Below are 27227 nucleotides of genomic sequence, written 5' to 3'. Positions count from 1 at the left end.
CGTAACCAGGATCACTCGAGTGATTTTTAAATTGTCGAGATATCTAGCTTCCCTTAAACATAAATTAAAGATGTGTAACAGTGGTTCCTCAAAAACTTACTACTGTCTTTAGCAATACATAGCCCGTCAGACCCACCAGAATATTTAGGCTTTATGTGGCAGAGGAGTGCGTTACATTAATTTCATAAATCACCAGAAATATTCATGTCAGCACACAATTATTGTTAATTCGTGCCTTACCCTCTTGCGACGCTAGCGCTACTGTTGTGGGTTTTTGAGTAGTAATTTAATGCTTATAGTTGGTCACTTTTTCAAATTCTCCTCCATATAGGCTGATTCTTCTTATCAGTTGTTTCTACATTTTGTACTACTTAGTTTTGACTTTTGACGCAGTTCTTAAGTTATCCCTTTCCATATATATTATAATTCTCTTTGGTTATCCCATATCTATATCTAGTTTGACTCCTGTTCATTATTCATTATTCATTGAGTGACACTGAGTAATATGAACGTGAACGACGGAATTACTTAAATTTAGGTAATTTCAGTGAGTTAGCCAGTGATTGAGGGAATATTCCATTAAGAATTTCAAATATAATGTGTCAATCAATTCTTGTGTAAATTGTGTCTGAAATCAAATCGTTCCCTTTACTGCAATAAAAATTTAAGAGAAAAATTAAATTCGTTAAAAGTAATTAACTTTAGTTAATTTTATAGTTTTGAAGTAATAGTAATTTTATTAAAAAAACACCCAATTATATTTTCTCATTTATAAATATAATTGCTGATATTCTCTATTATTAGGACTTTTGATTCCATTTGATTGAAAACTGGTATAATATAACGCAAGTTCGCGCAACAAAGAGGTATGTTTTTTATTTTACTTGTATTTATTATTGCTCAATTGACTGATAATCATAGATTTTTACATACATACACTAAAATAGGCATTGGCAATCAATAAAATAAATGTCTCAGTTTACGAAGTGGTTCTTACTGTTTAAAAGTTTGTTCATGGAATAAATAGTTGCCCATAGCACTTTAGCATTATTTATTATGTTTGAGTTCTGGTGTAGAAACTTAAAGATTATTAAGTCATATATATATTTGGTTTTATATGTATTGATGTGTAATTGTGACCTGAAAAAAGGCATATATTGACAGGGATACTACAATACAGTATGATTGGCATTGTGAAAACCGAAAAAGTGACAAAAGAATGCTTTTCAGTGGAAAGATAAAATTGAATGTGTTAATATTTATTCAGCATTTTATGTATCCATATCATTTTGGCTTTTTCCATCACTTATGGGGTATTTATGCTTGCTAGTTTTGCAGTATTGCACTATCCCTTCATGGTACTTCAAAAGGGATCTTAAAGGTTCATTTTGTTATCTGTCTGTCTGTCTGGCATACAGATGTTCATTGAGACCATTTTCCTCATGAAATGGTTTCAAGTTAAAATTTATATAAAACTAGCATTTGCTTGTGACTCCACCCATGTGAAAAGTTTGTCTGAGATAAAAATTCCACTATATATTTTCCTGAGATGAAAAATAGCATTCAGGCATAATATAGCTTCCTATTATTGCAAAATGAATCAAAATCAGTTTAGTGGTTCCTGAGATTTCTGTGTTTCGAACTCTTCAGCTTTATATATTATTATAAATTATAAATACTTGGGTCTAGAGTCCTTTTCAGCTGTAAAAATATCAAACTTGTAACTCAACATGATCTAAAGATATAACCATTTATGTTGCATATTTTGAATTGGATGGTAAAGATTCTTAGATTGGGACTTTCAAAATGTTATATGCAGTTTGAAGCATTGTGAGAAGTTTTATACAATGACATTTAAAAGTAAATACTCCCAATTTTCGACTTAGGCGGTGATATTACTTATGTGTTGGTATGTATTAACAAGCAAATATCTATAAAAATGAAACCATATCCCATGTATACACAACCAAGTAGTTGTTGAATCATGTAGTATAATTTAAAATAAGATGTACATACAAATTAAACTGCATAATCTTGCAAAACAAAGACTAAATAAATATAGTAGCCTACAAAATAAATTCCTAAGCATATGACACATTCAAATAATTTTGTAAAAAGAAAACAACATTTTCCTTTGAATCCATTCTCTAAACTAGCTATTTTGCAGATATATTGCAATAGTATAGATTTACTATTTGTCACACAAAATCTAACACAAAAGAATTTTTTAAATCTGATACAAAATTAACAAGTTATAATAAGCTGTTGAAATTTGGTGTAAGATATATTATTATAAATTACTTAAGTATTATTAAAGACAAAATTGTCCTAAAACTGGCACGTGACGTCACCGCGGATTACGATGTGCGCGCGCGAAAGGAAGAAAAAGTACATCCCTATGACGCGCTCCCGCTTATGTATTGCAATATTTGAAATATAAATTACTGTCGCATTTCTTAACCAATTTTAACGTCATTATCGCATACGGTCTTATTTTTCGTATTATTTGGTGTAACATATTGAATAATGCATAAAATCAAATACGTATACGCAATTACCCTACCACGGTTTACAATATTGTGATTCATGACATTATTTGTATGAGCAAACTTGGGAATTTCTTCCGCTCGGAATTTGCTCGATGACATACCCGCCCTAGTAAATTCCCATTTTAATTCACTTTCTCTTATTACTTTTCGTCCCATTTTAATAGCACAAAAACAAGTATTACTAAGTGTCCAAGTATTATTTAAATAGTAGGTTTTGCTCGCGGCTTCGTCTGATATAGAAAGTAGCCTATGTCCTTCTCAGGGTCTCAAACTACACATCTCCACACCAAATTTCATCTAAATCCGTTGGGTAGTTTTTGAGTTTATAGCGTTCTGACAGGCAGACAGATCCAATGAGGGAAGTTTTAAAATATATTTTCCAGAACTTTTTAGTAGGAACAATTCCGTCATACTTAATTGTTGCGTAACTTTAACTATCTATATCTATACGCAGCTCACGCAACGGAAGCTCTTAAAAGGAATGGATTTTTTCAGTTTTTGCAACATTTTACTTTGCTACTTGATGCTCCGCTCCTGTCGATTATGGCGTGATGTTATATAGCTTATAGGCGATGTACGCTATACCTTCCTCGATAAATGGGTTATCCAACCCTAAAAGAATTTTTCAATTTGAAACAGTAGTTCTTGAAATTAGCGTGTTCAAACAAAATCTTTATATTTATACTATAGTAGTAAAGACTAGACTAAAATTGAAGAGGTGGCGTAGAATACGAAATATCTCCGTTTATTTTTCCTTTTTTTTTAAAAGGCGTCACTGGAATCCGGTGCAAAATTTATCGTTATGACGCACAGTCGGGCCAATAGAACTTTCAAATATTCAATTCACTATTGGGCTCCTAATAAAGACCTTCTCAGTAGCACAGTAAGTTTTTTATTGCATAATGTAAGTTATTTATATTTTATTTCACTTAATAATTATTGAGTAAAGTATAGAACGTCATCATTTCCAATCTGACGTAAATTTGGAAACTTATCCACACAGTCAATACATAATTTGTTCCTTGTAAACGTCATTGCTTTGTGATCCGTGGGTTAGGCAATCTTGGCCTAACTAATACAGGCATGGGCATTCAGTCTTTGGGTGACTTACGACATGGTATTAGGGATAGCATGCGGCATGCCAGTTGTCATACAGTCAGCAACAGAAGTCCTTGAACATAATTTGTTTCCAATATTTCCTAATCATTATCATTTACCATAAGTTACTGATTAATTTAAATACAAAACAACTTGACATAATTGAACTACAAAAGTAGCTGAACGCCGTCAAACCATTCACCGCTAAACATTACTAGCAATTTTTTATGATCTGTAATAAATACAAATGTGGCTGAAATTAGCAAATTCTTTGTTTTATATACAAGCTTTTTTTCCAACAGTCCAGAATATCAATTAAATTGTTATTTTGTAACATACTAGCTTTGGCTCGCTATTCAGCCTGCGTGAAAAAAATTTTCAAGGACTAAAGTCTTGCTTTATATTGACCCGGGATAGAAAGTAGCGTATAGCGCTGTAATGTAGCTTCCTATTAGTGAAATATTTTCAAAATTGGCTAAGCAGTTCCTGAGTTTAGCGCATTCAAACAAACAAACTCTTCAGGTTTATATAATAGTATATATTGAAGTTAATAACCAGAATCATAGATTTTTAATTATGGACAAAACATCATAATATTTTAGTAAGTAATATTATAAGATTAATAGGAATAGGTTAGTTACATTTTAAACATCCTATTTTATAGAGCACTGGCCGGTTTAAGGAACAAATGTGTAAATTCAAAATTATTATGGCAGTATTATAGATTCTCTTCGAAGGATTCAACGTAAACGTCAGTTTCTTATTCATATTTTTTCAGCCAATCCTTTACTTTGGTATCCATATTGAAATGATAACCTTAATCTGTACTCTTCTTTGGTAAGTGATTTATGGTCCGTTTCAATGTTCAGGTGTTTTGTAAATTAGTATTTGTTCATCGACTTTTGTTGCTGATCGTACATGATCTTTTGCAAGTTCGTTGTGTAGATTGATGACAAGGCTGTCCAAATTGGAAGGTTACACGGGAGCCTTCGCCGATTTGTTCTGTTAACATTTAATGTGTGCCGGCTATTTTAAAAAAAATCTAATTTTTTTGGAGCTCCCCCCTCCCATTCCGTATTTAATAAAACTCGTTGTAGGTTGTATGCTTATAAAAAAAATAAATTATGTATGTTCTTATTTAATAATATTTAATTTACAACTGTTTGTTATTCTTCAATCAAATAAAATAAAATACGAGTGTCATTTTAATTGGAACTTGATCTTTAGATGAAGTTCCTCCGCAATTTAAACCCATGACTGTTTTCAAAAGTAATTTAATTTTAATTAGTTCACCATCTATAATCACCACGAACGAGAAACCGCCATAGTCCCATCGGCTTAGAAGCTTCCGCGTACGGAATGGTGCCGTCGTCAGATTCAACAGGCCTCCATAGTACGAGGCCAACTTCCTAGACTGCCGTCTATCTCGTGTTGTCGGACAATATACAAAACAAAAATAATATCTTTACTGCACTCGAATTTACTAAAGCACTCGGATATAATAGCTCTGCATAGATAATAATATACTTAAGCCTAATTCATAAGAATTCAACTTGGAACGCGGTATCATTAAAATACGCCCATGATATGCTCATGCTTTAGGTTACAGGAACTAAGGTACTTAAAATTACGGTGAGTTTTTCTAGAAATTAAGCGATAAAAACTTAACGATAATATTAAAAACTTGCTTCAAAATTATCTAGTTTAATAATTCAGGACTTAGCAATGAAAGTAAAAAGTAAAAATTTCTAGACAGTTCAGGAAGAAAAATATTAAAAAAATAATTGGTAGTAGCGCGGCGCACGTTATATTTTCTAAAGGCGTTTATAGTGAGGCAGGTGGTTATAGATACAGTGGGCTGTCGCTCGAGTTCGTGCGGCGGAGGTGCGGAGGGCGGAGGCGCGGAGGTAGATCGTACAGCGCCGAGCGCGCACAGCGATGAGTCCGCCGCACGTGCAGTCAACACGCGACTCGCGTGAGCGTGACCTACTATTGGTTTGTAGGATAACGTTGTTTATGCTCACGTGGTACGTGTTGGACACTTTTTATATGATAGACGCGTAGTATATTACAGACAATAATGGTTTCTCTCGTTGTTTATTGTGTAAAAGAATAATATTGTGGTCTATTGATTTAATTTGTTCACAAAGATATTATTTGAGTTTGTTAAAAAGCATTTATTTAATATCTTTAATGCACTTCTTGGTGTTATTGAGTTTTATTTGGAACGTCAACTACCTATAATAATAGTGACAGTGGCAATGGGCTAAGTGGATTGATTGCTGAATATCTACGTAAGTCTTTGTTTGAGAACTTGTTACGATGCTACTAGAATCTTTTAAGTAATTAGTTTACTACAGTAAAAGTTTTATCAATTTAGACACAATATTTGCAACTCATGAAAAATTATTTCGATGAAAATTAATATTAATGATAAAATGTGAAAAACACTGGGATATTAGAAAAAAATTGTTGCGTTGAGGTAAAATCGGACGGTTTTTGAGTTGTATTACGGTTTTTACGAATTCTTTTTTGCAAGGATTGTACAGATATCATTAACTTGGCTCTATATGTCACTTAATAAATATACCAAATGTTAAACTTAAACTATTTTTCGGATTTTATTGAGGTTTTTATATTTTAATTCTCTTCCGACGTTTCGAAGACTTTGCCGTCTTCGTGGTCACGGGAAGAACTGAGGCGCTGGACATCCGCAAAGACAAAGTTACACATGAACAGTAATTAAATGTGAACTGGATCCCAGGCTTGTGCAAGCTTCCCAACATCTTCTCTATTGAAATGAGGAGCATCGGGACCTGTCAATTTTTTGGCTATGCGTAGATCAAGGAGGTCGTTCCCGCGTCTACGCATGCCTTTACAGGTCCAATGCTAGTGAAACGGTATCTTCTCATCTAATTGAGAACGTCCAAATGGGGACTGACCGTGTTCTCGAACAGTACCCATAGGCGGAGGTGGTGGTTCTTGGTTACTTCAACGCTCATCATAAAGAGCGGTTGGGGTCTCGAACTACCGACCTCCGGGGTAGGTACGTTTACAAGTTAGCCTTGACATATGGCTTATCACAACTGGTGACACAGTCCACCCGTATGCATGATATCGAAAGCCATGAGCCCTCTCTTTTGGATCTTCTGCTGACCACAAACCTCGACAGATACAGCGTCGTGGTCAATGTCCACGATGATGATTAGGATCATCTAACCGCCTGGTCCGCACGTCGGCCTCTGTGGATTATCCTGGCCGCCCAAGAGCCTCTGAATCCCGCAAGGTCTGGCGGTATGGGTCAGCAGATTGGGATGGTCTCTGTGAATTCTTTGTGTTCTTCCAATGGGGGCAATACTGTTTCTCCTCTAACGATTCCGACACCTGTGCGGACTGCGTTAGGGATGTGGTGATATTGGGTATGGAAATGTTTTCCCAACACTACAATATCGATGGGGCGCCGTAGTCGGTCCTGGTACAATAGTGCCTGTGCCGCCACAGCGCGCCTCAAACAGTTCGCGTATTTGTCTTGGCAAGGTGCCAGTAATTGTCGAGCTCTTAACGCCAAAAAGGAGAAGCGGAAGTTCAATGTCGTTTCCAGACCCAACAGGAGGGCTATTGCTAAGGCCAAGGCAGACCAAATTTGCTGGTTTGGTGAGCGTCTGAAGAGCTATCCCTCTGGTAGTCGAGCTTTTTAGTCACTTGCTAAGTCTCTACAAGGCAATATCTGCCAGTCCAGTCTTCTACTACTGTGTAAGTCCGATAACAATCTGGCTCACAGAAAGGAGAAAGCCGATGCTTTGGTTGAATCCTTTGCCTTAAATTCGACGTTGAACGACGGTGGAGCCGCACCACAAGAAATTCCCTGGTGTGAGTGCTCCCTGCCTGAAATCGGCATCACCTAGCGTGCTGTCAGGCGGGAGCTCCGGCTTCTCGATGTCACTTCGAATCTTCGATTATCTCAATCTCACGGACAGAGTGGAGGCGCTGGGTGTGCTTCCATGGGGAGTGCTACGAGGAACTGTTTAAGATGATACTTGCCTCAACTTTTTACTAACGCACCATTCGCCATCGCAGTGGAGTTTATCCCTACTACGTTGAATTCGTCTGTAGTAGCACGGTTCGTCCTTTCTGCCGCGCACGTGCAAACTTTCGAATTAACTCCCTGCATATGTGTTTCCCGAGCGCTATGACTTAAAGAAGGATTTAAACGAGGTTTAAAAAAGTGCTCATCTCCCAGTAGGCAATGGCTTGGCTGTGCCTCTGGTATTGCTTCAGTCCATAGGCGGCGGGGGCTGTTTAACATCAGGCGGACCCATGGGCACCGGAAGGGGGGTGCAAGTAGGTGCATTTGCACCCCCCTGCCCCGAAATAAATCACAAAAAAATTAAGTCTCTGAATAAATGTGCAATCATGAGAACTATCCACGACAGAGGTTTTTTTTTAATGAAAAAGCATTTTCAAAAGCGCATGCGAGTTGAATTTGAAAAAAAAAACTTAATGATATTATGTAGTAAAGTGCGTAAGTGCAGATGCGTCTCCCTAAAACTAATCTTGGCGGTGCCCATGGGCGGATCGTTCGCTCGTTAGCCTACTAAGAGAATAAAAAAAGAAGTTGATAAACCAACACGATATTACTCCTATAGTCTTGCCACAACACGCTTTTATACTTCAACTAGCTTTGCCCGGGGCTTCGCCCGCGTGAAATCAGTGTGTCACAAAATTTTTTCAACAGTAATCGTTATATTTCATTCAATTTACATAATATCGTAATGCACTACTAACCAAACATTCATTAAGAATTGCATTATCTTTTAGTAAAAACCCTACAAAAATACGTTAAGTATATTTTGAGAAAATCGATCACATACAGACAGATTGCTTTTGGAGACTTTTTTGGAGTGTTACAAGTAAAATCATTCTATGGACTAGGTATTGGGCATGTTGATCGTACAATTAGTTCGTGTTTACAGATTTGCTTCCGTTTACTTACATATGTGTTCACAGATTTCCCCGCAAATTGTAAACCGATTTTAAAATTTTAGTTCATTAATATGCAAACATTGGACTTTAAAGAAGCAGAACGAGACTCCTCAAAATCAAATGGGATTATGATATGTTATGTTGGGTTCTTTGGAGTCTAATCTTAAATATTTAATGTATGTTTATAAACACAAACATTTATTTCAATAAAGCCAAAACAAAATATAGACGACGAGCTATTTTTTTAGTAAAAAAAATATTTGTCGTCATTGATCAATAATTAAGAATAGGTATCTATTAAAAATCATTTCATATTGTTTGTGGTATTGTCAAGGGTTACGTACCATCCAATAACAGATTTTTGCATTTATTGCAGGCTACATAGAGTTTGTGCTAAGTTTTTAGTTTTTATATAAGTGTCTAATTGGATCGAAGTATTGGACCTACTTCATTTATCTGATCTGCATAAACACGTGTCCGATCTCAGTTTCTTATGGAAGTGTTCCGGACTTACTTACGTAGTTACGATTTCGTCTGACGCACCTTCAACCTGTTGTAGAGTTTTCCGACTCACGTGTTTCCTCCATCCTATGTCATGGAATTGTAGAGCAGAAAGGGACCTGTCTCCGACCGTCAGCACGTGTTATCGGTTAGAGCGCTGCCCGTTTTTGCCGTGCGTAAATGTTTCTCTGTAACATTATTTTGTTAGCGTAACAAAACATCGCTCATTATATGTCGTAGGACGCTGTTTAAACATTCAACCAATGTTTCCCAAGTTTTTCAACTTTTTTTACCATTGGCATTCGGCACGGTTTGCACAGCATCGTTGGCCAGCAAGCATATTTTCAGCCTATTTTGAAAGTAATATATGTATTAGCCAATTCGTGCAGGTCGAAACGTACCAATGTCTCGTAGAAAACCAAAGCAAATTGGTATTTTAGCTGTTGTGTTTGTTGTTTTAAACTGCCAATAATAATATAGAATGTCTACAAATCACCTTTATTCTATCTATGTCTATTTGTCTATACTATTAGTTATACATAGCTGAAGAGTTTGTTTGAACGCGTTTATCTCTAAAACTACCGGTTCGAATTGAAAAATTATTTTAATGTTGGATAGCCCATTTATCCAGAAAAACTATAGGCTGTATAACATCTCGCTACGACCACAAAAACGGAAAATCAATGAAAAATGTTGCAAAAACGGGGAAAATGTATTCCTTTGAGAGCTTCTGTTGCGTGCGCTGCGTAAACGGTTAAAGTTACGCAACAAACATGTCTGACGGAATTATTCCTCTTAAAAAATTCTAAACAATATATTATAAAACAAAGTGCTCCGCTGCATTTGTCTGAAGGCGATAAACCTTTGCCGATAAAAAATAGGTGTGAAGATGCTTTGAGACGCTGGGAACGACATAGACTACTACTTTCCATCTCGGGAAAATGTATAGCGGGACTTTTATCCCGGAAAAACTTTTCACGCGAGCGGATCCGCGAGCAAAAGTTAGTAATAAATAAAAAAACATGTTTTAATAAAATTTCTCATTTCGTAAAACTTTTGGAAAATACTTAGTTATATATTTTTTTGTGAAAAGGACTATTTAGTTATTTATCTACTCATTGCGATCTAATATTTAACGCGTAGGGGAATTGGTGACGTACGTAAATCACAAATTAAATAAATATGTTTTAGTCCATTGAAATGTTACATTTTTTAGGCCTTACCTTGCGTTTTTTAGAGGACGCAATTTTATTTTTTTGAAGTGTAGGGGGGGTCAGTCTAAAGCTAAAACCAAGTTTGTGGGGTCGCCACCCTTGTCCCACGGCCGCCATCTTGAAAATAGGGGTTGAAATGGTTTTTACGATGTATCTCTTAAACTATTTATCTGACAAAAAAATGTATAAACATTTTTTGTTGCAAATTAAATTCTCTACAACTTTGGTCTAGTAACTTTTGTCGTAGAACTATAAATAAAAAAGTTATAAGCAAAAATGTTAAGAAATTCAATGTTAAGCAATGTCCATTGCAACGTTATCAGAACGTGTGTTTATAAGGTTCATAATACTTTTTGTACTCTCATTAATACCCAAATACCCAAGGGACCATTAGGGAACAAAAGAACATCTTCCTGCTATTATTATTATTATTTCTAACCTCTTTTATTGTAAGAATAGCTGATAATGTTGTGTTGAATTTGTCGTTCAACTTATATCTTTTAGTTGTGCTAGATATTTCTATACGTGCGGATGTATTTTATTCTGTTTTTAATTGTGAGGACGATTACGAATGATTTTAGACACGATTTTAACTTTAGTGAAAACTACTTTTTTTTTATTAGCATTTTGACTTTTAAAAGTCAAAATGTTAATAAAAAACTTGCTTACGACAACTTCAACACAAAATTATCAGTTATTCTTACAATAAGAGAGGTTAGAAATAATAATAATAATAGCAGGCAGATGTTCTTTTGTTCCCTAATGGTCCCTTGGGTATTTGGGTATTAATGAGAGTACAAAAAAAGTATTATGAACCTTATAAACACACGTTCTGATGACGTTGCAATGGACATTGCTTAACATTGAATTTCTTAACATTTTCGCTTATAACTTTTTTATTTATAGTTTTACGACAAAAGTTACTACACCAAAGTTGTAGAGAATTTAATTTGCAACAAAAAATATTTATACATTTTTTTTGTCAGATAAATAGTTTAAGGGATACATCGTAAAAACCATTTCAACCCCTATTTTCAAGATGGCGGCCGTGGGACAAGGGTGGCGACCCCACAAACTTGGTTTTAGCTTTAGACTGACACCCCCCTACACTTCAAAAAAATAAAATTGCGTCCTCTAAAAAACGCAACCCCAAATGTAACTTTTCAATGGACTATTTATGCGCGCCCTCGTTCTTGTACGTGAACAGGCTCCCGTAGTCGGTAGGCAAGATGCCCTTTTGCAATCGTTAACTCTAACGTAATATATATGAGAATAACACATTATAGCGATGGAATTATCGATATGATATGTCTTTCTCATACATTTTTTCTGTTTATTTATTAGCGTTAACGATTGTAAGAAGTCACCTTGGCTACGACCCTATGTCGTACCTACCTGGGACCTTATTTTCTATGCCACACGTTATTTTTACCGTGCGTAACAAGCTTTTAACGCATCGCGTCACGTCCAATGCAATAGAAATTGGCATACAGAATACCATTCCACACAAATTTCACGAAGATAACATGACACGGCCGCGTTACGCGTTTGCAGTTTCATACAGAATAAGGGCCCTGGGGCCTTATTCTCTATCCCGCACGTTATTTTGACAGTGCGTAACAAGCACGTAACACAACGCATCATGTTTAGGACTATAGAAATTTGGCTTACAGAATACCATTCCACACACATTTCTCGAAGATAACATGACACGGCCGCGTTACGCGTTTACGCTATCATACAGAATAAGGGCCCTGTTGTGCGTGAAGTGTAAACATTTTTTTCCGAACATTCGGCGCTTTCGACGAAAGGATAACCGAATATTCGATATTAGGTCAAATTATTATTCATTACATTTATAGTAAACAACTTTGTAATCTTGTGTCCAGTACTTATTATTACAATAAATATTAGTAGGTTAATGTATACACAAGTAAAACTGAAGGTAACTAACGGCTAATAGATGTAAGGCTAAGAAGCCAAACAAATAAAAAAAAAAGGAAAATGCTTAAAAAACTTTGTAAATCAACTGAAGTTAGAATAAAGAATCTATATTAAGAGTTACTTAAACTTCGGGCATTTTTATGAATGTTAAAGGTTTAGTACTTTTGTTGGTTATTTAATTGTGTTGGTTGTACCATGTACGGCCTCCTATACATTTGTTATTTTGAACGTTGCTCTTTTATGGTTTCTGTTAGAGCATTTAATTTGGTAAAGGTAGTTTGGGATTTTTAATCAATATCTAATGGTATACGAACATTACGCCGGTTACGCGACCACTTGCTTATATAAACTCGTATTTCTTTTATTACAAATAATATTCTTTCTTCTCGAAATAAGAACTCTTTCATATTATTTTAATAGATGTTGTTGAATATTTATCTGTATTTTATGCCAACCTCTTAGCCTAAAATAAAAAACATTGGGTGGTAGCATATATTTTATATCCACCCGGTTAGCGACCACGGTACATACACAAGGTGTTAAAACCTGTCATAATGGTCCACGTAAGTGTGTTGTGTTCCGGGATCAGCCAGTGTACATGCGGTTCCAACAGGCCGGCACAATTGTGTCGACTGTCGAGGGGTAATCATCTCTCGTCAGTCGACATTCTATTGGATCCCACTGCACTTACCATCAGGTGCAGTAAGGTCACTTTGCCGTGCTTGTATATAAAAGAAAAGCACGCAGAATTTTCGTTTTGATTGAGAAGTGTGTGCAGTATTGACATGAGTTAAAAGAAAAAAAGAAAGTCGCGCGGAGTGCAACAGTAAGTTTTGTTACTTAATATAAGTTGTTCACTGAAGTATGAAGTGTAGTTATGTTAAGTATGTATTGATTTCAATTGTTTAATAGTTTTAAAGTAAATGTTTGCCTTTTATTAAGTTGAAACGTGGTGTTCGCTTGTTAAAATGCATATTTTATTAATACGATAAAACACTACTACAAGACCGTATTTTGACTAACAAAATTTTATTTTGCTTTGCTTATTATGTTCTGAATGGTATATTTATGGTTATACAATTCACCCATAAAAAGTGATCGCCAATGTAAACTGTATCACAGTTCACAAAGCACGATCGACGCCAGTTTGCGACCACCAAGACTTAGTACAAATAAAGATGACCACAAACTAAAATAAGCTGTGTAAATAGGTACGTATGTTAAGGAGATATATTCAGTAGCCGATCGATCACAAGGTTCTTAATGAATATTTTTAATTTTAATCCTTATTCCTTTAATTTAAAATTTGATTGACTGTGATATAAATATATTATGGGTATTACTTATTATTGTTTATTATGTTAAAGAGAATAAAAAAGGATCTATAAAAGTTGTTTTATTACTTTTTTTAACTTTTTACAACAATAGTCACTATTAGTAAACACTAGTGTTAGAATGCGACTATTATTGTAAAAACGACTACTAAGTCAACTGAAATAAGTGGTCGTTACTTAACAATCACTTTTTACCTTATCTTATAAATATTATAAATGTACAAGTTTTTAAAAATATTTAGATTTTAGATGTTTAGATATTTGTTAGAAGTAAGCGCAGAAACAGCTCAACGGATTTGGTTCAAATTTGGCTCAAATATAGATTATGTCCTGGATTAACACATACACACAGGTTATTATTATTCCGGTAATTTTCAGTTGAAATGAATTCAAATGTTCGACCAAATTTTTTAAATAGTTGGTGCTGGCCTCATAGATTGCTACTGTGTTTTAAAGAATTTATGTAGTGGGAAAGGATTTTACAGTGAGCGATGCCGCGATCAACACCTAGTTTTCATAATTCATGAACGGAAGTACGATGTTTTAGTTTTTGTTTCTCAACTAGATTATATTTAGGACCAATCTATATAGTTGCCATCTATTTTACATGATAACACATACATATATTAACTCATCTGAAATTAACAACTTACCTAAATGGTCGCTGACCGCCGCAACGACCTCTCTGTTCAAAAAATAATCATGAAATACAGTTTATTGGAAAGTTACTTTCTTGCTATTAAACTTTAAGAAAAAGAAAAGTCATCGGGTATACAAAATTTGCATTAAAGTCATCTAAATAGGCGAAATGGACGTAACGAAACGAGGCTTATCTACCTCTTTGGTTATAACGGGATAATCTTGTATATATTTTTTTTTTTTTTTGTAGATAGAAGATGGAATGGGTGCTACGAAGTCCTCAGATCCACAGCACATTTAGTAATCTTGGATTTCTACATGCAGATGGGTATCATGTGAACCAAAATTGTAATGGTAAGTGTCGCTTCGATCAAGTCCTTGTAACATTTTATTATTTTGTACAGTTATCTTAATTTTTTTTGGCGAGCCTGGAGATAATTGCCTATTTCAGCCACCGTCTGCAACTCCTATCACTCCTGCCTTGTGGGTTGGGAGTATTTGGAGAAGAAGAGCCCACCAGTGTTGCCAGTCTGTCATAAAAGGGAGCCAAATACGGGTCATTGAGGAATTGTAAATGCCTATTGTTGTACTGACTTGTTCACTGTAGCACGTCTTTCGTGTGACTCTGTGGTTGGATGGTGTTGTTGTTTACTGTTTCTGCTTCGCGCTACTGTTGACAAGGGATTCCTTCAGCGGGGACTTCTGAGTCCCCTTCCCCACCGCTCCTTAATTAGAGACGGGCCGATAGGTATAATTGCGCAGAGACGGTTGTTTTGGTTATCCAAAAGAAAATATGTTCATCCCTAAAGCGTGAAAGGTTACCTCGGATATTTAGTTTGTGTGCTGGTGTAGGGCTCAGCGGCCGTCCGATCTCTACCATTTGATACCTACTTGACGCTGGGTCATAACAGGTACACCTAGTTTTACAGTTGACCTCAAAACATTGTTAAAAACAGTCTAGTCGTATGACTGTCTAGTCATAAAAAAATGTTTTAACAATGTTTTTATATTTCTGGATTATCTTATTCTCGTACGTGAATAAGATAATCCAGAACTATAAAGCCGATAATTCAGACAACTGTCCCTGAGAAGTCATAAAAATTAATGATAGCTGTACAATTTTATAAAAAGCGAGTTATTGTTTTATTAGGGTATTCTAATGTACTATATTTATTTTTAGCTGCCCTTGAAGCGATCCTGCACAATATTATAACGGAAGATAAATATTTACGTACATTTCGTAGAAGTATAAGTTTTGGCCAGAATATCAAGAAGGATTTAATACCTCTCTTGATTCACACTAAAGATGACAAAACTACAGAACTCTTGATTAGAATTTTAGTAAATTTAACTATTCCAATTGAGTGTTTACTTTCAGTTGATGTAATTTCACAAAATGATTTTGGTCGACATACTATTTTTGAAATTAATAATCTACTTACATCTACCAAAGTTGCATTTACAGATCATAGAGCAACAAGAGTAATTATAGAGTTCTTAAAGAAAAATGTAGATTTCGAACAAAAATCAAAGCTGTCAGCAGAACAATGTACAAATATAAGCAATAGTCTTCTGCTGCTCAGGAATATCTTGCATATACCTGAAGACAACAGCAACCAGAGTCCTAGTTACAATGGAACTGCTCACACCGTACAAAACCAGATCCTATGGAATATATTCAGCCAAAGTATAGATAAAGTTCTTATCAAGTTGATGACCATCCCCGATGCGGTAAGTGATAAAAAAATGCTAAGTATTCAACCAATTCCTGTTATGCACGCTGATGGAAATATAAGGAAAGTAGTTTGTTTGTTTTTTGTGCGCTATGTGCAATAGACGAGATTTGTGTTTTGTAAATGTTTCTCTTTCAGACCAAATGGGCTGTTACAATGGTTCAGTTAATAGCTTTGTTATACAAGGATCAGCACATCGTCACGTTGCACAAACTGCTCAATATGTGGCTCGAGGCGTCGCTCTCGGAAAGCTCTGAAGATAATGAAAGTAACACTTCTCCCCCAGACAGAGGTAAATTTGATTGACACCGAGTACTCCTTTATTGTTATTAAAGATAATAAAAAGGTTACTTTTTATCGCGGCTCCACTCGCGTGGTGTTTTATTTCTGCGATAAAAGTCTCGCTACATATTGTCCCAGTAAAAGAAGTCTATGTCCTGCTTAGGATTTCAAACTATCTCCATAGTAATACTGTGACAGCGTAACTGATTGAGTTACTTTCGCATTTATAATATAATGAGTAGGGTTCCAGTTAGGTTAGGTTAGTTACGTTAACTTAAATTATTTTAAATTCAAATTAGGTAGTGAAGACTCATCACCCATTTTAACATCTGATCCCACGTCGGATTCATCCGACACGGGTGCAAGCGGTAAATCCAACGATGAACCTAACTTGGTCAACAACGGTTGGGAGACTACATCCATGAATAATCAAAATGAGAATCTTAATAATACATTTCAACAAGCAAACGAAAAGGAAGATGAAAAACATGAAATGGAACATCCCCCTGATGAGCCGATGAAGGTTATCGAAAATGTAAGATTGTACTCTGAAGTTACTTCGCTTAAATGTTATTGTTTGTTTATTCACTTAAATTGTATTATGTGGCTGATGTTTGTTGCGTTTACTTTGCACAGGATAAAGCGGCATCTTGCAGTAGCAATGTTTTTTCAGAGCGATGTGACCAAGCTCAATCACATACCCAAGAAAAAAAAACAATGATATCTGAAAATTCAGATTGTGGGTACGGAACACAAATCGAAAACCAGGAGTCAATTTCAACATCCAGTAATGAAGACGAGCTGCCTGCTCAGAAACCCGTTCATCAAAAACCCCATAATCCTAAACAGAGAATCAACAACAAGGTCCGTTCTGGGGTTAATCTTCAAGAGCGAAAAAGGAAAAAAATCGTTAAAAGGGGCAAAGCCAACATGTGAGTATATGTTTATTTTATTATTTATGTGCCAATTTTTTTTATACAGGTTATATTTTATAATTATTATTTTTTTATTTAAGAATAAACGTACAAGGATTATCGCATAAAACACCGACGGACGACGATATATCGAACGTCTTAAAAGAATTTACAGTCGATTTCTTGTTGAAGGGATACAATTCTTTAGTTCAGACCCTTCACAGCCAAATTCTCACCAACATGCAGTTAGAAATCGACACGTCACATTTTTTCTGGCTCGTGACATATTTTCTGAAGTTTGCTACACAAATTGAACTAGATTTGGAACACATTTGTTCCGTGCTATCATTCGACATATTGTCTTACTTGACGGCGGAAGGTGTAAATCTGTGTGAGCAATTTGAGTTAGCTATTAAGCTGGATGGAAACGATTTAAAACCCTGCATGAGAAGGCTTCATTTAGTAAGTATCCTTCACCATAACCATGTTGAAATAATTAAATATTGTTGTTCTAGGGACCGTACTGGAAGTAGTGTTCTGATTTAAATCAAGCCTTGGGACTTCCAGAGTCGCTGTTTTTTGTAGTTTTATCGAATTACTTGTGGCTATGTACTACTTTTTTAATTGTATTGCCGTTGTTGCGTAAAACGCCCTAGTTTCGAAGCTTTCGAACATCAGATCACGCCGCCCGAGGTGTTTTTAATGTTTTATAACTCTACTTTATATTTCAATAAAGTAAGAAGCGAAATATTTGCCTTGTCTTAACTGCGTTAGTTAGTTGTCTAAATTCCTAATAGGAAATAGTAAAGATATTTTCCAACATAATATGGGTAGTCGCATTTAGATTTAATATGGTCAATAAAGTTATTAAGAATCGGAGGTACAGCGCGACCCCACCGTCGAACTGGTCACGTTGATAGCAGATGAACGGAAAATCCCTCATCTAAAACATGCCAAGCGACGCCAGTACAAATACTTGTAATACACGTATTTTTTCTGTAAATATCCAAGTAGTCCCAAGGTATTGCTGATAATGCTATATGGATTAGACACAACTCAATTATAATATCAATTTCCAGGTAGTGACTGCTATAAGAGAATTTGTTCAAGCCATTGAAGTGTACAAGAAGTTCTCTCACATATGCAAGGATGATCAGGAGGAGCTCATTAAGTTGCAGATCAAAATGTGTGAGACTGAAGAGCTGCGATCTCTTCTGGTGCTATTGTTACGGCACTATAACCCAAGATACCATACCAAACAATATTTACAGGTATATTTTAACTCAATATAGTTCTATTATCAAATTTGCCATTTTTATTGTAATTAATTATAAATTAATATTATCAATAAAGTGTTATACTAAGTTAGTAAAAGATATAGTCTAGTTGGGAAGTTTAATGGTAAAAGGTGCGTGTACACTGTACGTCCCGTCCCGTAGCAGAAACATAGATAAATCTTAATAATATATTCTCTACTTATTATCTACTAAACAGGCTTGAGAATTTTTTTCGGCACTTATTCATTGGTATTGAAATATTTTAGGATCTCGTGGTGACAAATCACATTTTGCTGTTGTTTTTGGATAACGTTATGAAGTTGCCTGATTACCACGGCTCCACCAATATGCTTGATCACATTAAACAGTAAGTTCTTACATTTTAATAATAATTATTTTTATGTAATGGTGTTTGTTGTTATATCGTGTTGCATTGCCTTGATTCTGTATGATTTATATTTTGACGAATCTGTGTGCGAATCAATAACGTTTAACCACTGCGATATGTGGTGCAAATTTAGGAAGGGTGGAAACAAGCGCTCTATAAAACATAATAGTTATTAACATTTTATAAACATAATAGTTATCATTTTAACACAAATGATTAATGTTACGTTTAAAAGCGAACGGATGCCGCATTACCTGCAAAATGTAGAAAGTTTTTTTTTCATTTGTGATCTTAAAAGTACTCAAACCTCTTATAGTCCTATAGAGTATTTTGATGCTTATAAGCAACATGGTCGATTGATTTTAATCTGTGAATGTAGAAATGAGGGATAGCCTCGTAAAAAAGTTTTCTGATGCCTACAGCGGTATGGGAGCTGCCTTTGCTGCCCAATCTTAAAAAATTACCTTGAAAAACTTCCTTTGGAGACGTTTAATAAAATTAATTACACTGCGCGATAAATATATTCTATAATTAATCAAAAAATATTTTCTTACAGATTCGCTACTCCTGAGGTGATGTACCAGTACGGACTTCTGCTGGAGGATTACGCAGGCAACGGGGAGTTTGTGAACGATTGCATTTTCACTCTGATGCACCACGTCGGAGGAGAGTTAGACAGTTTGATAACGCTGTTCCAACCTAAGATATTGAAAACGTTCACTTCTATATGGAAATCGGAATTTGAAATATGTGACGTTAGTTATTATTAACATTATCTTCTTACTGTTGTAATCACTTATTACAATGGATTTAAAATGAGATAATTTTCAGGACTGGTCGGATTTGATCGAGTACGTCATAAATACGTTCATAAAGAAACCGCACACGTTACAAAGCATGGCTAACTTCAGGCTGGACGCGGAAAGCTTTGAAGATAATAAGATGGTTGTTAAGCCGACCGTAGTGCTGGATCGCCAGAATAAAACAGAGATGAATCCACCCGAAATAAAGAAAATATCGGGAAATAATAACACCGGCAACTCATCTAAAGACACGTATGTAATCTATAAGGCATAATTGCATACAGTCCACAAGCTCTTAGTGACTATCGCTGGCCAAGATCTCAGACCTTCAAAATTTAAATGCTTTTTAAGGTTAATTTTTAATTATATATGTATTATGTATAGATTAACATGTTCGATCCCTCTTGGTTTTCTGCAGATGGACGGAAGACGAGTTATCATCTCTAAGCTGGAATTACTTACAATGCAACTCATCGCCAGATGTAATCGGAGAAATAATTAAGTTGTTCAAAGAAGATGGCATCATTAAATCCAGAGATTCAGTTATAAAGGAACTATACCATCAAAATATTATAAACAAAGATGATTATGAAAGTTACGTGAAAGGTGAAAGTGAACGCAACTTTAAGGCAGTCCAGGCGAACAAAGAGTTAAGAGAAGACGAAATCGAGAAGCTTTGTGAACAGCTTGCGCAAGACGGTAAATCCAAGTTCTTGGATTGGGTGCAGAAAGTGTTGCTGGACACGTGCTACGCTAAGATATATTTGGAGAAGAAAAAGAACAGTGACTCTACACTGGACAACACGGATTGCAAATTGTTGAATTTTGAACTGTTCAAAAAGAAGTCAAATGATTATCCGGCTATGTCGCCGGTGTCGTACCATTCCCTGCGTGAGTTCATCCATCTATGATTTTAGTTGTGTTCTTTATCTATTTATGTAATATTGGGATAATTACTTAACATAAAACTTAAAATTATTTAGGTATACGCGTTTATTTTTTATGATAGGCGGGCCAGGCAGTGAGAAAGACTTTGTAATATATTATGCATTTTATGTTTTAGTTTTCAACCAATCAGTTCCGTTGGTACCTTGGAACTGTAGCCAGGCTAACATATGCAAAGATTTAAAATTCCTGCAACTATTGCATAAACTGGGATTCCATATGCCTGTAGATTCGGGCAAAGTATTTATTCGCATTCCACATTTCTGGGCGGCGGAGTTCCTATATGACGTAGCATCCAAAATAGCTTCTATAGACAAATGTAAGTATCACTGAATACTAAATGTTACGTCGGCCATTTCATTTAACAAATTGCTATTTATTTCTTAATTCATATTTTTACTTTTACAGCTAAATTAAAGTTTTCTATAAGTGAATTTTCTGAAGGCGGTACTACTTTTATAGCTAACACAAAACCAGAAAGTAATTTGATGCTATCAGATGATTTTAGCAAAGACGTCTCTATGATGGAAACATCGGATAATCCATATCAAATCCAAAAACAAACGCATCTCGCGACGATGGTTAACTTTACGCCCATGTAAGTAAAGCTATATAAGCAAAATAATATTTATGCATATGAATTGTCGGCAAATGACTTCACCCACTCCACTACGTGTTACAGTCATCTTAAAAAATATTTATTGTTTAATAGCCGTTAAAGTAAGCTGGAAGTGGAAATTGAAAGTTTGGGGTAGATAGTAGAATATAATAAATATTATAATATAATAATATAATAAATCACATAAAAGTTTATTATGTCTTTCCCTGGATGTGTCTAGATTGCTATGTTTCCCTACGTCGACAAAAGCATAATATTTTTATATTATACATAGAACATAATTTTGAAATTGTTTATTAAAATATATTGTACGGAACTGTACCTACTTTGGTGCAGGCTGCCGTACTAATTGTTCGGTCCACCCGCCGTGGCGCCGCGCGCGCCTCGCACACAAGGGATGGGTCACGTTGTTTGCTCACAACTAAATATCTCCTGTATACGAATTTACGTAATACTACACGTGTCTACCGACACACCCACGTAATATTTAGTACTAGCTTTTGCCCGCGGCTCCGCCCGCGTTATAAAGTTTTTCAGGCTAAAGTTTTCCGTTATAAAAGTAGTAGTTTCCCGGAAGCCTTTGTTCTTCCCAGGGTCTCAAACTGTTTCCATACCAAATTTCATCTTAATACGTTGGGTAGTTTTTGAGTTTAACACGTTCAGGCAGACAGATGCAGCGAGGGACTTTATTTTATAATATATATTTTTAGAACTTTTTAAGAGGAACAATCCCGTCATACATCATTGTTGCATAACTTTAACCGTTTACGCAGCGCACGCAACGGAAGCTCTCAAAACTAATAATTTTTCCCCGTTTTTGCAACATGTTGAAACTGTTACTGCTCCTCTCCTATTGGGTATAGCGTGATGATATATAGCCTATAGTACTCCACGAACAAAGGGCTATCCAACGCAAAAAGAATTTTTCAGTTTGGACCGGTAGTTCCTGAGATTAGCCATTACTGCTCCGCTCCTATTGGGTATAGCGTGATGATATATAGCCTATAATACTCCACGAACAAAGGGCTATCCAACGCAAAAAGAATTTTTCAGTTTGGACCGGTAGTTCCTGAGATTAGCCATTACTGCTCCGCTCCTATTGGGTATAGCGTGATGATATATAGCCTATAGCACTCCACGAACAAAGGGCTATCCAACGCAAAAAGAATTTTTCAGTTTGGACCGGTAGTTCCTGAGATTAGCCATTACTGCTCCGCTCCTATTGGGTATAGCGTGATGATATATAGCCTATAGCATTCCACGAACAAAGGGCTATCCAACGCAAAAAGAATTTTTCAGTTTGGACCGGTAGTTCCTGAGATTAGCGCGTTCAAACAAACAAACAAACAAACAAACTCTTCAGCTTTATATAATAGTATATAGAGTATAGATTTGCATTGTATGAAACTTCATCTGTGCACGGGCATCTACCTGTTCCTCTTGTATTATTTGCATTTAATTTTAGATAGGTAAATAATTTGTTTGCTTTTGTCACAGGCCCGGAACCTCTTTCCACTCAGACAGTGGTGAAGTGGACAAGCACAACTGGTTAGAGGTGGTACAGAAATCGCAAGAATACAAAATCAGTTTAACAATGGCAACGTAAGTTATTAAAAGTCTCGCTACAGAGATCTTTTTATACTTCTCTTTAAATTTAATAAATGAAAGATGTAGCTTATCCTTCTGAAACGGGGGAGAGCAGTACGATTGTTAAATCGGGCAGATCCGCTTGACGCCAGGGTTGTTGGTACACGGGGACGTCGCAGCGATCTTCCCAAAACGTTTCTCCTGTAAGTATTGTTGATCGGTTCGGCAATACAATGGCTGCGTCCGTATGTAAGTAATGTTTTGTTATGTTTGCACTGTAGCCGCTCGACCGAGGAGGACGAGGAGGAGGGTTCGGACGTGGTGATGCAGCTTCCGGTGCAGGAGCCAGCGCTGGTGCCGCTGGTGGCGCCGCCCGCGGCCGCCACGCCGCTGCTCATGCCCGTCAAACAAGATATGCCCATCTTCACCGTGAATCTCGCTGAATCGGAATATTATAATAATAGGTATACTTATTAGTTATTTTTATTAGCAGCTTCCAGCTTTGCTTACGTTAAAGTCTATTCCGGAATTAAAAAGCCTTCTGCAACTAGGATACAATGTAGCTTCGTATTCGTGGTATAATTTTAAAATTGAATCGGCAGTTTCAATGATTATCCCTTATAACCGAATTTAAAATTCCATCATAAATCTGAAAGAATCTGTCGTTTATAAGTCTATACAAAAATTGATATTAACTTTTCACTGATTTTTCCACTTTTCTATACGATAAACATTATTAACCGACTTCAAAAAAAGGAGGAGGTTATCAATTCGAAGTTAATGTTTTGTTTTATATGGTATAAACGTAAAAAACAAAAGTGACGGCAGCCGTTCACAAGTGATACACTTGTACCAACAAATATTTTGCGTCGTATTCGTAAATGAATTGATTACTTTTAGTTTTGTTTTGATTACACTGCAGACCGTAATTATGACATGCACGATGGACATCGACGTTTCTGTAATGAGATGGCGGCTATACTGTTATATAACTATTGCTGGCAGTTCCGTGTTACACACGAGCGGGCGTGCGCCGTGCTTTTGCAATAGACCCACAAAAGTTGTTCTATATTTTTTTTTGTCGATTGGATGGAAGTAAATTCATAAAAAAAGATACTAATTTGTACTTATTACGCAACGTATTACATAATGCAAACAGATATTCAACGTAACGTTACGTTGCGGGGATTTTGATTATGTAATGAAGTGCATTCCAGTTACTTGGAAAGATGAAATTAAATATAATGTTTCATATATAAAAAGGGAAAGGTTGAAAATGATATGTATCAGCAGTTCGGTTGTCCTGTAGTTTTCTTATTTTGTTGCAGTTTGTGTGAAACTGCGTCGGTTGCTTCCGACTTGACTCGAATGTACGTCTCGGACGAAGACGAGAAGCCGGGCGACGCCGGCGCCGCGCACGCCGCGCACGCCGCGCACGCCGGGAAGCGGCCGCGCGTCGAGTTCTCACCCAAGTTTTAATTACAACCACTAACTGCATACAATAGTTTCAAATAAATGTTATGACTTTTAAGTATCTCTAAATGGTGATGTATTAATAATATAATGTAACGAGTTGTATGAACTGGTAGATGTGTAGATTTATTTGATACAAAAATCTTCCGCATTCCCTATTTTGTACTGTTTTTATCTGACAGTGAAAGTGAAATATATGTGTAAGATGTCGATTTAAATGTTTTAAGGTGTTATGAAATGTTTTAAAGATTTTTCCATTTCGTTTGTTTTATGTATTAAAATAGGTAAAATAATTTTTGTAAGGTGTCAATGACCCTGTAAATAAATAGTTTTTTTTTGTAACAAAATCTTTTTACTAATAATTTACAACAAACTTAACAATATTACGTAGCACACATACAACAACAAATATTCTTGCTATATACAATATGTAACAAACAGAATTATGTTAATAAATACCTCTAAAATTCATTCTGATCACTCACAATATCCTGAATCACACTAGGTAATTGTATTCACCATTTTAATTTCACTGTAGTTAAGTACCATTGTTATAGATATAACAAAATAATTTCCTTGCTATATGGTTTGATCATCACAATATATCTTCCGGCTGTATTTTGCAATAAAAATATTTTAAATCATTGTCGCTATTTCTTAATTAATATAAACTGTGGACGTTATTATTGTTAGAATAACCATTATAGCTTTGGGATGGGCCGCCGTAAGAACCGCCAGGATATCCCTCTCCTTCGTATTCGTCTCCAAAAGAGCCTGCATTTTGGTTGTAACCAGAGTTGCCGCCCTCGAAGGCATGCCCTTCACCGGAAGGAGCAAAAGAGTTTCCATTATCTGATCCGATTTCCTGAACCCCATAGGAATTGCCGCCTTGGCCACCCGGTAAATAAGAACTCTGCGCGCCCTCACTACCACTTCCGGCACCATCATGTCCGTAATTTCCTTTGGTAGATATTATGTGCGGCACTTTGATGATTTGAGGGACGGGCACCGGGTAAGGTTTAGCAATAGGAACAGGGTATGGCACTTTCTCTCTTACTTTCACTGGATATGGTACGGGTATTTTAACTGCAATGGTTTTGGTGATTTTAACTACTTTCACGGGTGTTTCAGGAATATCTACATGTTGGCCAAGAACCTGTAGTTCTGTTTCGTAGCCCTCTATTGGTATTGTGTGCGAGTGATGCGACGCGATGCTGTAGTATGTGCAACATAGTAATATTACTAATTTCTGAAACAAACAAAAACATATATGAACACAACTTATTGGAATTAATGATCGGCAAAGTAAAATCAGTGGAATATCATTTGTCAAGCATGGTGTAACGTTATATTGCTAAAATAATTACAGATTACATAATGCAGCCAGTGAAAAAGGAAACAGGCGAGTGTTATGTACGGTATTACACAACAATAACATCCTAACACAAATAAAATTATGCCGCATCTACAAACGTAGTTTTTGTTGTCGAGTGCAAATCGCAATAATAAACGTATGTAAATAAGTAAGTAGATACTGACCGAAATGTCCATTGTGGTTTTTGTGTGTGCGACAACGGAGCGGTTAAAAAACTGTTGCTTTGCAGGTCCATTTAGTCGCTTATATATGAAACATTCTCTTTGTAGCCGAGAGACAGGCTATAGTGAATCAAAAGTTGCTTTCTTTCACCCGCCGCGCCGGTTACTTTGCGATTACGGACTGCCCGGTCGGCGGCGGTAGTGGTGGCTAGACTCTACGTTACAACGGTCGCCTCGTCGATGCCAACTTTGGCGACTCATTTACGTAAACAATCTAATTAGTTAGATTAAATAAAAAAAATATTTTTTTATGATACTATCTAAAGTTTTACTAAATTATTCTACCTACAGAGTCTGGTTTACGCGCGAATGAAGTCGTGTAAATCTAGAATCTATCTTTTTAAGTATTAACGAGATGGGCCTATTTATAGTCTTAGGGAATTTATTGACATTGTAAAGTTCCTATTATTGCATTTTGGCATTTTACATAAATAAAGTTAGGTATCTTATGAAGCTAAGTTCTTTACCTAATGAGCTACCCAACTCATTCATAAATATTACACTTACTTATTAGTAGGTTACTAATATCATATATGAACATATTTTTAAAGCCTTATTTGAGGGCTTTCTTTGTTCTTGTATTGTATTGACTATGGCGCTTCAAACGTCCACTCTAATCGGCGTCTGACTCTACTTGGCTAAATAGTAGGCGCTTTATATGTGGCACTTCTAACGAAATGTTACCTATCGTTTACTACTCCGTTTATAAGGTACCTGGATAGGTACAGCAGCTTTGGGGCAAGTGATTAAAGTATCTAATAACTGATAAGTAAGGAGGTGATTTCTGCTTCGCTATAATCTCGATGCTCTCGCGCTTGAGATGATACAGACGCGATAAAAACATGCAGCTGCTTTGACACAACTTCGATACAGGGATCAATGTGCATTCCACAGTTACAAGATGGACTTAATATAAAAACATCGCGCGTCGATACATAACTAATCGTCGCCGTAACACGCGCGTTTGTACTTACCTCTTCAATGCGCGTTGTAAATGCGACCAATGTGCGATTGTAGTGAAACAGAAGCGGGTTGAAGAACCTCGCGACAGCATCGCTGCTAAACCTCGCCGTCGACGTCCACCATCAAACCACAATTATTGAAACCTGCGTCCCAGCCAGTGCTTTCCCGTATCTAATTCAATAGTCATTACTGCGCTTCCATGGTAGGTACGTTGGTAGTTAACCTATGTTTATTTTTTACCATCCATACGGTAATAAGGAAGCGACCTGAATCATAACGGATATGTAGCAGGGCCGTAACTAGACTTGAATTTAAGGTAGGGCAGCGGTTATTACAAGCAGGGCGGAAATAAAAATGTTACTACATCTGATCTGCTCAATCTTTT

The 27227-nt window shown here is 36.1% G+C and overlaps 2 protein-coding genes across 7 annotated transcripts; one reads left to right on the top strand and one right to left on the bottom strand.

Annotated features, from left to right (window-relative positions):
- The first annotated feature begins 312 nt into the window (after nt 1-312).
- LOC115446009 (protein timeless) lies at nt 313-24754 on the top strand. Of its 5 annotated transcripts, none has more exons than XM_030172547.2 (18): nt 347-538; nt 805-866; nt 14513-14616; nt 15443-15993; nt 16134-16287; nt 16577-16812; nt 16914-17209; nt 17293-17653; nt 18271-18462; nt 18735-18835; nt 19413-19611; nt 19688-19911; nt 20078-20550; nt 20723-20923; nt 21013-21202; nt 22721-22825; nt 23092-23274; nt 24139-24754. In XM_030172547.2, the coding sequence occupies exons 3-18, from the start codon at nt 14520-14522 to the stop codon at nt 24287-24289; spliced, it is 3714 nt and encodes a 1237-aa protein (XP_030028407.1). In that variant the 5' UTR covers nt 347-538; nt 805-866; nt 14513-14519; the 3' UTR covers nt 24290-24754. The 5 variants fall into 5 exon arrangements, 4 of the variants coding, with proteins under 4 accessions (XP_030028407.1, XP_037297867.1, XP_030028408.1 ...); XM_037441970.1 differs by having other exon boundaries at nt 349-691; XR_005112845.1 differs by lacking the exon at nt 24139-24754 and adding an exon at nt 22926-23013 and having other exon boundaries at nt 313-866; nt 23092-23232.
- LOC115445994 (dosage compensation regulator) lies at nt 24613-27195 on the bottom strand. Of its 2 annotated transcripts, none has more exons than XM_037441972.1 (2): nt 25823-25930; nt 24613-25532 (listed from the first exon to the last, which is right to left on the bottom strand). In XM_037441972.1, the coding sequence occupies exons 1-2, from the start codon at nt 25832-25834 to the stop codon at nt 24945-24947; spliced, it is 600 nt and encodes a 199-aa protein (XP_037297869.1). In that variant the 5' UTR covers nt 25835-25930; the 3' UTR covers nt 24613-24944. The 2 variants fall into 2 exon arrangements, 1 of the variants encoding a protein (XP_037297869.1); XR_005112846.1 differs by lacking the exon at nt 25823-25930 and adding an exon at nt 26854-27195 and having other exon boundaries at nt 25313-25532.
- Nucleotides 27196-27227: the final 32 nt, after the last annotated feature.

This window comes from Manduca sexta, chromosome 23 (genome assembly GCF_014839805.1).
Source record: "Manduca sexta isolate Smith_Timp_Sample1 chromosome 23, JHU_Msex_v1.0, whole genome shotgun sequence".
Lineage (NCBI taxonomy): Eukaryota > Metazoa > Arthropoda > Insecta > Lepidoptera > Sphingidae > Manduca > Manduca sexta.
This window is presented reverse-complemented; position numbering and strand designations above follow the sequence as displayed.